At 40.1% G+C, this 15,040-nt stretch overlaps 1 protein-coding gene across 2 annotated transcripts in view; it reads left to right on the top strand.

The window, feature by feature from the left end:
- Positions 1-15,040, top strand: part of stau2 (staufen double-stranded RNA binding protein 2) — an 88,945-nt gene that overhangs the window by 9,814 nt on the left and 64,091 nt on the right. For both annotated transcript variants that reach the window (XM_044339607.1, XM_044339606.1), the window contains one exon: positions 14,096-14,255. In XM_044339607.1, coding sequence (XP_044195542.1) covers positions 14,096-14,255 — 160 coding nt within the window. The remainder of the gene's footprint in view (positions 1-14,095; positions 14,256-15,040) is intronic.

Genomic DNA, 15,040 nt, shown 5'->3' with positions numbered 1-15,040 from the left:
CTGTGTTCTGTCAGAATTTGGAATTTGGATAGGACTTTCCCTGTTGGAGCAACGCTGCACAGTCTGAGGCCACCCACCTCCTCCCAACCCTCATTTGATTATGACAGTAACATTATGTCAGCTGGAAGAATAGTGGGCTGAATGACTGGGGGTGCTTTGCTCTGTGACATTTCCTTTTGTGATGATGTTCAGATATCGTGGCTGGCTGTTGCTGCTTTCTCTGTAGGACAGGGAGAGGAAGAGTGGATCACCTGTGCTGCAGAGGATTCAGTAGTGTATGCTTCCAGACACTACTTCCAGATTTTTCCATACTGCATAGTATGTCTTATCGGCCAGTCTGGAAACATACTCTAACAGGAGCTTAAATAGAGCTCTTTATTTTTGGTTTATAATCTAAAAAGGAAAAGCATCCTTGAATTTATCACTGGTTTGGGTTTTTAATATTAAATCCATGCAAAAATCGAATCAGATTTAAAAAAAAATCTCTGTGGGCATTAGATTTGCATTGCAAACACTGTAGTTTAACCATTAGTTGTGCCTTTTTTACTTACTTTATGGGATGCTGGTGCTTATTCAGCTGCTCAATTGCGTTTTTTCTATATGGCTATAAATATAATTTACATGATCGATTAATCTGCCAATGATTTTCTCAGTCATTTGGTCTTAAAAACATCAGAAAATGCCCATCACAGTTTTCCAAAGCCCAAGTTAACCTTTTTAAAATGCTTAAACCCAAAGATATTCAAATGACCATCATAACAGACTAAGAGAACCAGTAAATATTCATATCTGAGAGATTTTTTTCAGCAGCAGTGCTGCCCATGATGCCAGGACTCATATTTGCACACACCAGCAGTGGAATAACTTAAAACTACCTTAGAATTGTTCCAGATAGGTTTATCTATGTCCTCAGAGTCATGTATGTGATCATTTACAGGAGCATTTGACACCAGAAGGGCTCTGGAGGTCCAGATGAGTCATTGTAATAAATGTCATTTGATGTCCTTTGACTAAAAACAATGCATTTTCACATCATTTTGGACCATTATCATTACAATATTTATAAAAAAAACAACACAAGTTGTAGTTTGTTTGTTGTTCACAGTACACTCAGACATCAGCAAGAAGAGAAGTGAAACAAATATGCCCTCTGATGAGGTAAGCACTTTGTCCGGAAATAATCCTAATTCAGAACAAGATTAGAATTGATTTAATATAACTAAATATTGTTTTCGAGAGCATCAAAAATAATATGTACAATAGCGAAGTTACTCAAATAAACTCAATAATATCTCACCGGAAACAAATATAATTAATTCCTGACATCAAAATACTGAGTGAAGTTTAGAAAGAATGAACACAGACAGCAGTATCAGTGATTCACCCTTTCCTCTGCCCTACTTCCTCTGCTGCTGATGTGATTTACTGTCAATAGGTACCGCTCGTAGAGGGAGGGGGGCTGCCGTTTCAGCCAGTGGCTAAGTTTACAGGAATTTGACTAGTTTTAATATACGTGGCAAAATCAACTAAACATTTACAGCAGCTACATACAGACAGCTTTTGTTTTAGCTTGTTTATAACACTTTATATCAGGTTAACAGGTGCGCTGTGGTTGAACATGCCGGATGCCGGCGGTGGACAAAACAATTAACATATTGCTTGTTTATGCTTGTTGAACAGGTGGTTTGATATATCACTATATCACATCTTGGCTTTTTACTCGCAAAGGTTTTATTGCATTTACAGTGAAGAGTGTACTTGTCATCAACTTGAGTAAAACTTTTTTTCACTTCACCTGATTAACTGTCTCCACTGCAGCCTCTCCGCTCTGTGTGTGTGTGTTTGTGTGTGTGGAGGAGCTGAGCCCCCGCGCTGACACAGAGAGCAGAGGGGAGTACAGATAGCAGAGGCTGCTGTACGACCGTACAGGACACCAGTTCCCATTCTCTTCCCGCTTGCTCCAGTCAGCTGCTGGAAGTGGAGAAAGTGTGCGTGGTTTGCGTTCGTCATGATTATTATGTACAAAGGGAAATTTCAGCGGTGGCGCTCATCATTTAGCAGCAGTGCTGCGCCGCTGTTGAAATAAAGGAAAACACTGGAATGACTGGAACTGGTGAAATTTGGCTTTAAAAACTGAGCTGTCCCTGTTGTGAGAGGACTGCCTCCTCAGTGTATTTTGTAACAGGAAGTCAAATGAGTTTTGGATGCAGTTTTACATGAAATCTCAGGAGAATCAGTGAAAACTGACGCACTCTTTTTTTAAAAGATACAACTGGGTATTTTTTTTAATGGAAAGCTGTAAAAAACATTGAGCCTTAACCATTAAATATAGATATCAGTAGTTTACTGACCCCCTTGACTGTTGTATGTTGCACATTAAGGGTTAAAATGCATTATGGCTGTGTTCAAAGACTTGCCTTATTGCTATGTGGCAGTGTCCTTGTAAAAATCAATGACACATGCCTCAGGTTCAAAGTGTGTGTGAGTGTGTACATGCACATGTAAGAAATGTAAAGAGAAAGTTGTGATGGAAAGACACTTATCCTTGAAAAATGAATAGCCTTCTCATTCCTGCAGGCCATTAGAATAACATCAGACAGCGAAATTGCAGCAGAGACACAAAGAGCACACACACATACACAGGTCATCTACATCTCTAATTGGGCCAACCTGGCTCGCTGAAAATGCAAATCTGCTCAGAGTTGTTGTATTGGATTGCATTAGATTGCACAGGTGTACCTAATGAAGCGGCTGGTGAGTGTTTATCCTCTGAGGTCATCTTCACACACAGTTTTTTGTTTTTTTTTGCTTACTTTCTCCCACTCAAGTTTATTATTTTTTTTATAAAGCTCACTGGCCTGTTGGGCTTTACAATCTCATATAGCCTAATCGGGACACTGTGTGCTCTTTCGTCCACTCAGGCATTCCACAGATATGGTTTCTCTTATCCATCCCATCACCATAGCTACCCAGAAACAAAAGGGAGCTGCCAAAGCCCACAAGGTAAAGACTTCAGAGGAATAACTTTTTATTGCATTAGGTTTTTTTTTATTATTTTTTTTTAAATCATCACGCATCTGCGTAGATCAGTAAATCAGATGCATTCAGTCAGAGACAAAATAAATTACTATGGGCAACACGCCAGGAACAAAGGATAATCTGTTCAAATTTTACAAATGGGTGTAAACTCATAAAGCAATGTTTTATAGAGGGGACTGGGGGTGGAGGAGTGGAATACAGGTCCAACATAAACAAATGCTCGGAATGATTTGTGCTCAACAGACCCAATGACACAGAAGTCTGGTCTCTCCTTTCATCTGCTTCCCTCTGAGTAGAGTTTCATGTTTGTGTATCACGGCGTGTCCTCCTCTCCTCTTTCGCCTTGATGTATTGAATGTAGAAACAATCCTGTGACCGCTACTCACCAAGCAGGTTACATCAGCAGAAACACCTTTCGTAATGCTGCCTTTCACTATGTTTGGCAGAGTGAGTCAGGCGAGAGATGTTAGCCTCTCTACAAGAACACACATCTGTATGTTCGTAGGAAACCGGATCCCTTCTTTTGTTGTATTACTCAAAGCGATTTTTTTTTTTTTTTGCACTTTACGGTGTGATCACATACTGATAGATGCCAACATGCGTCAAACATGCACTTAACATTGTACAGATCTTAAAAAAACACACCAAAAACCTGAACAACATGTTAGTAAAAATCAACAGATGCTCTTCTTCTTCTCCACCCGTCTGCGAAACGCCTCCTCAAGAAATTCCAGACATACTCCTATATTGGAGGCATATTTTGGGATCACCCTTTAGGATGTACCCTCCCAGGTTACACAGGCATAAAACAAAAAACAGCGGCAAACACAAGAAGCAACCTGTGGTGCATTAACCGGCCGACATTACTCTCTTTCAGAGGCTGTAGCAGGCTCAGTTTTAAAGCTACAGCGCAGATACTGGTATCACATGAAACTAGACGACCCAAGGCGTCCATTGGTACCAACCATGTCATGCAAAATAACGCTCCAAAGTTAGGCTACATTTTGACAAGGGAAAAACTGGCATAGTCATTTTCAAAGGGGTCCCTTGACCTCTCACCTCAAGATACCTGAATGAAAATCTATTCCGTGGGTACCCATGAGTCTCCCCTTTACGGACATGCCCACTTTATGCTAATCTCATGCAGCTTTTGGCAAAAACTGTGCACTTTTTTGCATGCAGTATAAATGTGTTATTTTAACTAGGGAGTGGCTTTTGTGTCCTTACAAAGTAAACTCTCTGGCCTTTTCTGTAATTTCTTAATTCATTTTCCCGTCAAGCTTATGATCCAGCAATACACAGGTGACTGGTGACTGTATGAGTCTACTATCTCCACCTCACTTCCTGTAATCCTGGCAGGGAGGACGGGCTCTTTTTTCTGAGAAAACAGATGCTTAAGCTCTTACCGCAATGAACAGCAGAGAGTTGTCTTCACTACACACTCCAGTCACTAATCATTCTTCTGTGGTTGGATGCATCACTGGAAGGAGTGATGAAGAATACAACAAAATCTCAAAATTTATACTTGGTTTACTTTGGTTTCAGTTGCATCAGTAGAAGACATACTGTTGGATTAGGCTTCTGGTTTTGTTTTTAGGGCTCACACTCCCGTATTACTATTTGGGGACTTGCCATCTCGAGTAATTTTAATACTTTTCGGTGCGTGTAAAGTCAAAACAAAGTTTGTTCTGTTAAGTGAAGCTGCAGGTCTTCTTTGGTGGTCTAACCAGTTGAGAGCTCACAGGGAAACGGTGGAATCTGAGCAACTGTATTTTACATCATGTAATTGGTTTGTCTTGAGTTCTCAGCACAAGCAGACCACACTTCAGCATAAAGATCCAAATTCTTATAGCGTTAGTGTTGTTTAAAGTTTAAACAGCATTGTTCTCACTTGACTGAATGAATCAAACTCAAGAAGTAAAGATCAAACCTGCTAGAATACACACAATTAACTCATTTGTAACTCATAGATTATACAATTAGTATGACAATATTCATACATTTCACAAGGAATAGTTTGCAACTGAATGAATGACAACAGCCAATTAAGTAAACCAATCATCAGTCAGTAAAATAAGTTGCATGTCACACTAGAGGTGAACTGAAAGATAAAAGAAAACCATTCTCAGGTTATAATGCTGTGTCATTAAGGCAGTGAGTGGGCTCCTTTCACAGTATGCTGGCATAGAAACCAAGTCACAACAGATTCATATGATTTCTTTTTAGAAAATGGCACCAGGGCTTTTTTTTTTTTTTTTTAACAAAGCAATTAGTTTTTCCCTCTTAACGACAATGAACACAAAACAGCAGGTCACAATGTAATATTCTTAATGAGGACAGCAGGGTCTGATTTTAGACTGATCCCCAGCCAGCCGATCCTCTCAGCCAGCCAAGTCATAACAGTTGGCACTCGAAGGGCACAAGGGTTAAGAAGCAGGGTTTGTTTTTTTTGGGTTTTTTTGCTATGTCGCATAAAGGCACACATGGTGTAATTGTTTTGCACACATTGGCAAGTCTTCTATTACTCAGATATTTTTTGTGCTTAAGGAGACAGAATTATTCACACGGTGCCTGTTTTCAGTCAAATGAGTAAAGAATAGACTATTTTCCAGCAGTTGCTTTTATTACTAGAATGGTAAAATCAGCTCTTTGGTTCTTCTTCTAGTGAGCCCATTTGCATTTTCTTTTTCCTGTAGTGTGCTACCTGTCAGTTACAGTGCTCTAAATCTATTACATTTGGAAATTATACTTGATGTACCACTATGACTCAGCAATAAAGTGTGACAGGAGAGCTCGGGTAGGTTTACACGGGGCTCTGACTTCTCGTGAGCCAGGCATGGTAGGAGGGCACTAAGACTAATTACAGAGCTTGCACAAAGAGCGCTTTAATCTCTTGTTCAAAATTGAAACCACAACAAACAGCAAAAACAATGAACACTGTCAGTCTGGACAATTTAATTAAAATAAGTTATGAAACCTCTGTTTTATGCACGGTGTCTGTTAGCCATTCTTGATAAATAGCTGTTGTCAGTAAAGGCAGCGATATGAGTATGAGACACCAGCTGTCTGAAGCACAGAGAAACGAAAAGATTACGCTAGAAGGATATGAGGGAGTAAGAAGATTGCTCCCATGGCAGACTTTAATGAAAAGGTTCGGTGATATTAAATTGAAGAGCAAGAGCTGTTGGCGACTTAAGCGTAATAACTGATTTGATGCGTGTCGGTCACAATGTGTGTTTGAACATTTAGAGTTTTTACATTAAAGCTTCTCCGCAAAAATTCTTAGATTCACATTTAAATAGCGCAACACTGATACTTTGACAGAGGACTACACATAAACCCTTTTAATCTTCCACCTTCCACAGTGAATGCATGTAGCATCTCTGAGTCAGAGTTGCTCCAGGGGATGTCTGATTGAATAATGCTGCGTGTTGCTTCTCTGAGAGTGCTACAGGACTCTCACACACACAGTTTTTCATTATCACCCTAAGCCCGTCTGTTTGCACTTGCAAATCAAACCAACACCTCTGAACACTTTCACTGTGTCTTTCCTAAACTGTTTACGACTGTAATCATTTTTTAACTTGTAGTCTTCAAGTAAAAGTGCATATAGTTTTTAATTTCACTTTTGTGCGAGTGTGTGCGCTACTGGTGTTGAGCTCTGTTGACAGTATAAAGGCGAAGTAAATGCTTATGACCCAGGGAGGTGGCAATCATGGTGTTTTCTGGAAAAGATGGAGAGTATCTGTATACTGGCTTAAAATCTTTATTAGAGGCTTAACAGGCTTTTGACTAGCATAACAAAGGACAAGCATACAATATATAGGCACAAAATTGATCACAGCCTGCTGATGTGATTAAAAAAAACTCTTTAGATACATTACTAAAACTTGAAATAGTAAAAAGTGATAGAAATGACAGAAGTAATACATACAAAATATTTTAATGTGTATAAATAAATGTGCTGATCCCCTCCACACGTTTAAGGACATAAAAAATATCTGCTATGAATAAGAATTTGAGTTTTAAATGGTTTTTCCACAAAAAAATGACATCCCCTCCTTCTCCCTCATTGGAAAAAAAACAGAATATATGAATATGCAAACATTTTTATATTCAAAAGAGTCCAGCACAAGATGTCTTCTGCTTCCCCGTACAATCCATTCTCAGTGTATTTTCACCGGAGGCTTCAAATTTCCACATCACTCTTGTGTAAGTTGCATAATGGACCCAAACTGGCTCCAAACTAGTTGTGATGTCACAAATCATGCGTTTTAATTCAGATTTAAAGTGAGCTCAGAGAAACTTTTCCTCCTTCAGTTTCATACTAACAGTCTTAATGTGAAACTCTGCACATACATCATTCTGCACAGAGAAGATCAAATATCCAAGTGAAGGATTTTTGCATAGGGGGGGGGGGGGACATAAAAAAAGGGAACTACAAGGATAACATGACAACACCACACAATATTCCATAGATTCTGTAGACCAGAAACACTGATAAAGGGAGGAAAAATCCCCCCGCATGGTCTCTTAACTATGATGCTATGCACAATAAATTGTTCTCTTCCGATCCAATTAACTTATTTATGTTACTTCTCATTAATTTAAAGCACCACTAGAATTATATCAGTAAAGGCATTGAACATAGACATCTGTGGTTTGGAACAGCCTTAATTTGTCTTGTTGTGTTTCATGTATGGGGCTTCATGGAAAAATATTGCTTAATGAGCAATTACTGACAAAGAAGCAATTTCATGAGAAACCGCTGCACTACCATCACATTGGGTTCTCTCTTGTGGGTTAATGGTTTCTAACCTCAGACACGGTCCAAGGAGCTTTGAATACACCCCCCCTCAACACCAGGATGTTGGCGGTTTAAGCACTATGTTTACTTGACTACATGGGCTGTTTTGTCACACTGCTATGTATTTTCTACATTAGCAGTTGCGTGAGGCAGAAGGGAAGAAAAGCAATCAATAATGGACACAAGGAATGAAGTATGGAAGGAGGGAGGGAGGGAAAACAAGTAAAAGTCTGGCAGGAGATTGGAAGAAAGTGCAGCTGGTGGAAGAGCAAGCCTGTCCAAGTTTCTGCTTTTTTTTTTTTTTTTTTCCCCTCCCCCCCAAAAAATAAAATCTGTCACCCTTTTTTTTTTACTCCCAGCGCAGCCCTGTCCCCTTTACAAGGCTCTTGTGTGTGTGTGTGTGTGTGTGTGTCAGTTGTGTGTGTTTATGTTTTTGTGTAATTGTGTTTAAAGCATGCAACTATTTGTGTTTGAATGTGCGGCCAGTAAATGTCTTGGTGGTCAAGCTCAGTGATGCTTGGAGACAAAGACGGCCAGTACGCTCCCTCATTCATGTTGTGTTATTTGTCTGTGTTTGCTTTCCTGCCTGCTGCTTTCTGCTGAAATCCAATACATATGTTTCCATGCTGTATACAAGTGCAACCCACAAGTATACTTTAATTATTTTAAAGCTACTATACTTAGATTATTCCAATATCGTTTAAGTGGATGGGCTATAAACTAAACTGCACTAAAATATATAGAAATCTGGTAGTTGTGGAGAAGTGAGATATGGAGCACATGTTAATGATAAGGGCTTTTAAAGGGGCAGCAACTAATGTAGTAAGTCTTCTTCAGGTAGTAATGACACTTAATGACAGTTGTGAGAGGAGCATGGTGAAATCTATGGTTGTCAATCAAAAAAGGTGTTCTTAGATCCTATTGTGTTTTTTAGACAGACTTTTTTTTACCCCAAAAAAACTTTTTAAAATCTGCATTTCATGTTGTCCTGTTTTTCCTGGTGGTGACCAGGTCCACATTGTCCTCCTCCCCTGGCATAGATGGATGATGTGAGTTGATGACATGTCTTTGCACCCGCTTTACACCTTCCTACTCCCTTTAATGAGTAAGCATGTCCAAACTTTTGACTGGCACTGTTCATTTTAGAGCCACAATTCACCATCTGACCTGCCACAACATACCGCATATAGAGCTGCAAGGATTAATCGACTAGTTGATTGTCAGAAAATCAATTGGCAGCTATTTTGATAATCAATTAATTGTTTCAGTCAAGCAAAAATGCCAAATATTTGATGGATTCAGCTTCTCAAGTGAAACAATTTCCTGTCTTTCCTTGTCATGTAAGACAGTAAATTGATAATCTTAACATGTTATGTTCTTATTTAAACAAAACAAGCAAATTAAATACATCAACATGGCCTCTGGGAAATTCTGAGCACCATTTTTTCACTATTTTTTTTTTAACATGTCATAGACTAAATGATTAATCGAGAAAATAATCAGCAGATTAATCAATAATGAAAATAATCGTTAGTTGCAGCCCTAATTGTGTGGTCTGACACAGGATTTTATGAGACTGATGTGACAGGCAGTAAATTTATATTATAAGCCTGCTAGTATTGCAGTCTGTTGCCAGCATCAACAGTCTTGCATTACTTAATTAATATCCTATGCAATTTTTAATGACTAATAAGTTGTATTATGTGGCCACCACTGGGGACACCTGCTCAGTTAAAAATAGTCTGGATCTGGCGCAGTTGCACACACGTTGCTCTCCTAGGACAACAGGAGCTCTAACAACAACTACAGTCGACTGGGCTGGTTAAGGGCGATGTTAAATTCCAAACGAAATTTCATTCGATGTGTTCTTATGAGCAAAAAAGACAGATTTATGACTAAAAGGAAACTCTGCATTTTGGTTTTGATTGCTGCGGTCTACGCGGGTTTGCCAGCCAAAGCTGTTGAAATTTTCACTGCTCCCTATACACTGCCATCTGCAACTGGTCAACAATGTTACGAGTCGAGTTACAAGAAGCATATTTCACTTTACTTCCACAGAGCTACTGTATGTAACGACAGAAAATGAGACAGGATTTCTGAAAACGTCACACCCAAATATAAAAACAACTAGAGGCCAGCTATGAGAATATTAAGGCATGTCTCTGATACATTTTCATTAAATGTGCTTTTCCGTGCTGTTTTAGATATTAAATATTTACTGAATATTGTCTAACTGACATCACTAGATAGATATGTCTTATATGGCTGTATCAAACGCACTTATGCTTTAAAAAAATGAAAGTTTTGAGGAAGCGGATAAGAGGTAGGTTGTTCAATTTAGAACAAATGTACCATATCCAGCAGCAGAGAAAATCTGCAGGTTTTTTTTTTTTCTTTCTACATGGCATTGAAAAGGAAAATAGTTTTGCATGCCACAGGAGAAAATAGTTTCCAGCCGAAATGTCACCTTGCCATTTATAGTAATAATTGCAATGCTGTATCTCCTATTTTCCAGTTTGACTGTGTGTGGGCTCAAAAACGGCAGGATCTTTGAATGCGTCTATCTCTGTGTGTGTTCGTGTGTGAGTCTTTGAATGATTAACATGAAATAGAAACCTTAACAAACGTGGCCCATGTTAAAGAGAGCTGCAGGGAAGCGTCTGCCTTCAAAGTCATATTCATTACTCACTGCTAAATGCTGACGAGTTATCATTTGATTGAGTTATGGCATGTTTTCTCTCTCTCTCTGTCTCTCTCTCAGTCACTCTTCCACGAGTCACACTAGATACATATACACACACGTCATCACACACACAGACGCACAGTGGTGCTTTTTTTTTTTTATTATTTTTATTTTTTTCTCTCCCTTCCACTAGTCTCCACACCCTCCCTACAGGTGTCCTGGTCCAATTCCCTCTCTGTAGTAATAATAATAATAAAAATAATAACTGATAACACAGAACAGGCAGATCCAGCCAGCATGTGCTGATTTTTGTACTGGCCATGGTGCGCTGACGTGATCTTCCTGCCTTTTTTGTCTGCATGATTTTGATGTGTGTGTGTACGTGTGCTCGCCTGTGTTCTTGGCTGACTCGCTTGTGTGTAAGCCACTACTTTCCCACGTTGTAGAGTAGGTTCTCCCACAGGCCTCCCTCCATGTCCCTCTCTCTTCTCTCTCTCTCTCTCTCTCTCTTTCCTTCCCTCTTTCTCTCCCCTTCGCTCTCCCTCCGCTCTCCGTCTTATCCCTCTCTCTCTCTCTTCCTCTCTGCACCTGTACTCAGTGCTCCAGCCCCAGCTGCTCCCATCTCGGCTCAGCGCTGTTGGCCGGAGCCCATGTTGCACTTGGCATGTCCTCTGAGACCCTGGGGCCACGCTTGACGTGCGAGGGCCAGGCAGGCCCCCGCCCAGGGAAGGCTCCCGTGGCCAGGAGGAGCTGAGAGCAGACGGATGAGAGGAGGGCTGTGGGGCTGGAGAAAAGACCTGCTGCAATTCTGGAAGTAAAATGCTGACTCATTGCTGGGAACGAGATTGTGTTGTAAATAATTATCTTTTTTCACCAGTAACTTAGAAATGAGGCAGTATTTTTGGAACTTTTATCTTCAGTAGAATTTTACTAAGTTCAAGGTTAATTCTAGTTTATTACAGCTTGGCTCTTGTTTGTGTAATTTTTCCATAGTTTTTTCTTAGTTACAATAAACATTGCTACAACAGAGTCTGACGAAGGAAGAATCAGGGTCTTTCAGATGATCAGTCAGGTTATAAACAAGCCAGCTCTTCAGTTAAATTATTTACCACTTTATCTGGTGGTGAAATGTTTTATGTGGATGTCCAATCAGCATGAAGGTAAATGTAGTCAGTTGAAGTAATAAATTCCTCAGTGCATGCTATATTGACTGAGAAAGCTGAGTTTTCCTGCTCGCAGAGCTGTGCCGACCGTGCCTACATGTACCAGGATGCATTGTGCACAAGCTTCTGATGTTCAACCCCCAAACCCACTCTGGCTCCAATAAATGCGGCTAAATATCCAAGTCAGCCATTTTACATCCATTGTAAAATGTATCTTCCTACATAACATCCTCTGAACTCATATTTTGGGATGCCAGTTTCACTCTTGGAAATGTAGCTGGTTTGCAATAGAAGAAGAGAAGTGAACAAGGACGTTTTGTTTTCGAGCGGCATCTAGAGCACACCCCCTGGCTACCCTGAGGAGAAATCCAAGCTGAAACAGCCTGTAGTTCTTCCTTGCCCCCAACTACATCCCTGTACATGTCAAATGAGGTGTTGGTGCCGGAAGAACAACAGATTTTGCAGCTGTGCCCCAGAGAAACACACGTTTTTCACACTATATCCCTAAGTCGGATAGCTAGAGATGAGGTTGAAAATCAGTGAAATGGTCCTTTAAGGTCTTGTATGATTGGTTGATCGCTTGTGTGTCTTACTCCATGTGACTTTTCTACAGATGTTTTTAACCATGCTGATTGGTCGGTTGGTCCACCACTTTGGTCGACTGTGATTGTTTTAAATGTGCTATACAAATCAATTTTGACTTGACTTGACTTTGGATCAGAGTGAAATATCTCAACAACTACTTGACTATTTGCCAAGATATGTGGTACAGATGTCTGTGGGCCCCAGAGGATGAATCCCACTGATATCAGTTACTTTTCCTTCAGGGCCCTCAGCATGTCAAAATTTTCATTTATTCAGTGAACTATCTCAACATATACTGGACGGATTTGGCACAAATTTGGTACGGATACTCATGGTTCTGAGACAATAAATACTAATTACTTTGGTGATCTTCTGACCTTTTCTCTAGCACCATCATTAGATCTAAATCTCACTTTATCCAGTACTTTGGTGTATGACCAAATGTCTTCAACACTTAGTGACACTCCGATAAGCCTGAACTGTACTTTGTGTTTAGTGGTAATTAGCAAACGGTAGCATGCTAACACGCTAAACAAAGATGGTGAACATTATACCCGCTAAACTCCAGCATGTTAGCATTGTCATTTTGAGCAGACTCACAGAGTCCGTAGCACGGCTGTAGATGCTTAGACTTGTCATATTTTAAAAGAGTAGGGAGTATTTGTGGTTTTCAAACATAAAAAAATCCCCCAAAAACATGTTGAGCTGCTTTTGAATATGGTGCTGCGACTCGACGTCTCCACATTTAGTGATGTGCGTGTGAGTGATTGGTTGTGAAAGAGACTGTGCCAAAGTTTCAACAACTTAGGTTGGCCTTCCAGTGCACAGTTTTCCTGTCTTATATGTTTGAGCTTCTCTGGTTCCCCAAATTCCCACACGTACTCAGTCAAGTATTAAATCTCACATCTCACAGCCGCAGCAGTGCCAAGTAGGATGTTCTGGAATAGCTGAAAATGAATAGAAATGTATACACGGACAGAAGGGATAGCTTAATTTTCGGAAAGCTTGTTTTAATTTTCTTCGGCATGTACTGCAATTAATGACACGTTCACTAAATATTGATTTTCATTCTCTTATTAAAAGCTAAATGCCTCAGCCAAACGTGAAAATATTACATTTCTCAGAATAAATGAGGCACCAGACTCATTCATCTCCGCTGCTGCTGCTGCTGTCCGCTTGTGTCTGCCACATATGGTGGCTGTGTGTCCTTGTGAATTCAAGTGTATACCGTCAGAGAAGAAACAAGACAGGGAGACGGATATTAAAAACTCCGGATTCCTCCCTTTTCTTGTTAGCTTTCCCACTATTTCTCTTTCCTTGTCCTCAACTCGGCAGACATTCTCAGCCTTTCTCCCCCTGACCCAGGAGGGGGTATCACACACGCGGACTTGCAGACCTCTAAATCTGCTCGGTGACAGCTCAGTCCCGCTCTGTCAGGACCCAAAGAAAGAGAGGAAAATCTATGTTCAAGGCCAGAAGAAAGAGGAGAGAATATATATGTTCCTGTGCTTTGTTTGGCAACCCTAAGCTGAGATCCAATGAGACATCAGTCAAGTGGTTGGCCAACAGGCTATTGTGCAGTAATTGACCCTGATGAAGTGGTGAGCTTTTAATTTGGGAATGGTATGAATGATGTGAATTCATAACTTTGCTCATAATGTTCAAGTCTCTCCCTTCGCTTGCTTTTCATGTGTTTTTAAGTCAGATATAAACGTTCACTGAGGGGTGTAAGCAATCCACTAATTTGGATAATTTTTCCTAATACATATTTCTTTCTCTCTCTCTCTCTCTTGTTTTCTGTGCTCTTATTCCTCCCAGGTACCATTATCCTGTTCCTAAGATCTTCTACGTGCAGCTGTCTGTGGGGAGTCATGAGTTTATTGGCGAGGGGCGCACCCGCCAAGCAGCCAGACACAACGCTGCCTTGAAGGCCCTGCAAGCCCTCCGCAATGAACCAATCCCTGAACGGCCACCACAGGTAACCACACACGAACTCGTATAAAAAAAGCTTACACTAGCATTGCGTGGTTTAACAAGCATTTGTTGACTTCCCCCATGGGAATCCCCGCCGCCATATTAAAAGGGCACCAATTTTACGCATAAAGATCAGTTTACTTGTCATGGGGAGTACTACTCAGCCTGTGAAAACACTTTTATAATTGGGCATTTACTAGACCGAGAGGGCCAAACGTAATGATGAAAAAATATGGGTTGCATTACAGGAAATGTACAATCCAGCTTTTTTGGATCTTGACACATACTAGGGACCAAAACTTAAGATGTTTTCAGCTTTGTTGGCCAATCTTTTGACCATTCTTTTTAAAAAATATCCCCAACTTCATGGAAGTACCATACTAAATTGCTGGAGTTCTTCTCTCTATACAAGTCTACTACTATAAAACTCAAATAGGCTTTTCTGGCTTCTGAACAAAACCACAATTGTCCAACTATGCACTGTATTGTACCAATGACTGTTTGGTTGTTTTTGACACACTTTGTACATTTTACATCAGTCCAGTTTAGTAAACTAAATGAATATAGTTTTATTACTGTATGCTGCTCTATTTGCACAAGAGCACTAGAGAACAACTGCAATAATCTCTTCATTGCATTAGTACTTGTACTGTGCAGTGATAATAAATGGAAGAAAAATTGTTATTAATTATTCTCAATGTCTGTGTTAGGCCCGCTATAAGTGCAAGTGTTTTTCATTTTCAGTGCTCCACTCCCTTTGGATCCTTCATCCTAACAGTGCGAGTGGCC

The sequence above is a fragment of the Thunnus albacares genome, chromosome 21 (assembly GCF_914725855.1).
Source record: "Thunnus albacares chromosome 21, fThuAlb1.1, whole genome shotgun sequence".
In the NCBI taxonomy this organism is placed as follows: domain Eukaryota; kingdom Metazoa; phylum Chordata; class Actinopteri; order Scombriformes; family Scombridae; genus Thunnus; species Thunnus albacares.
This window is presented reverse-complemented; position numbering and strand designations above follow the sequence as displayed.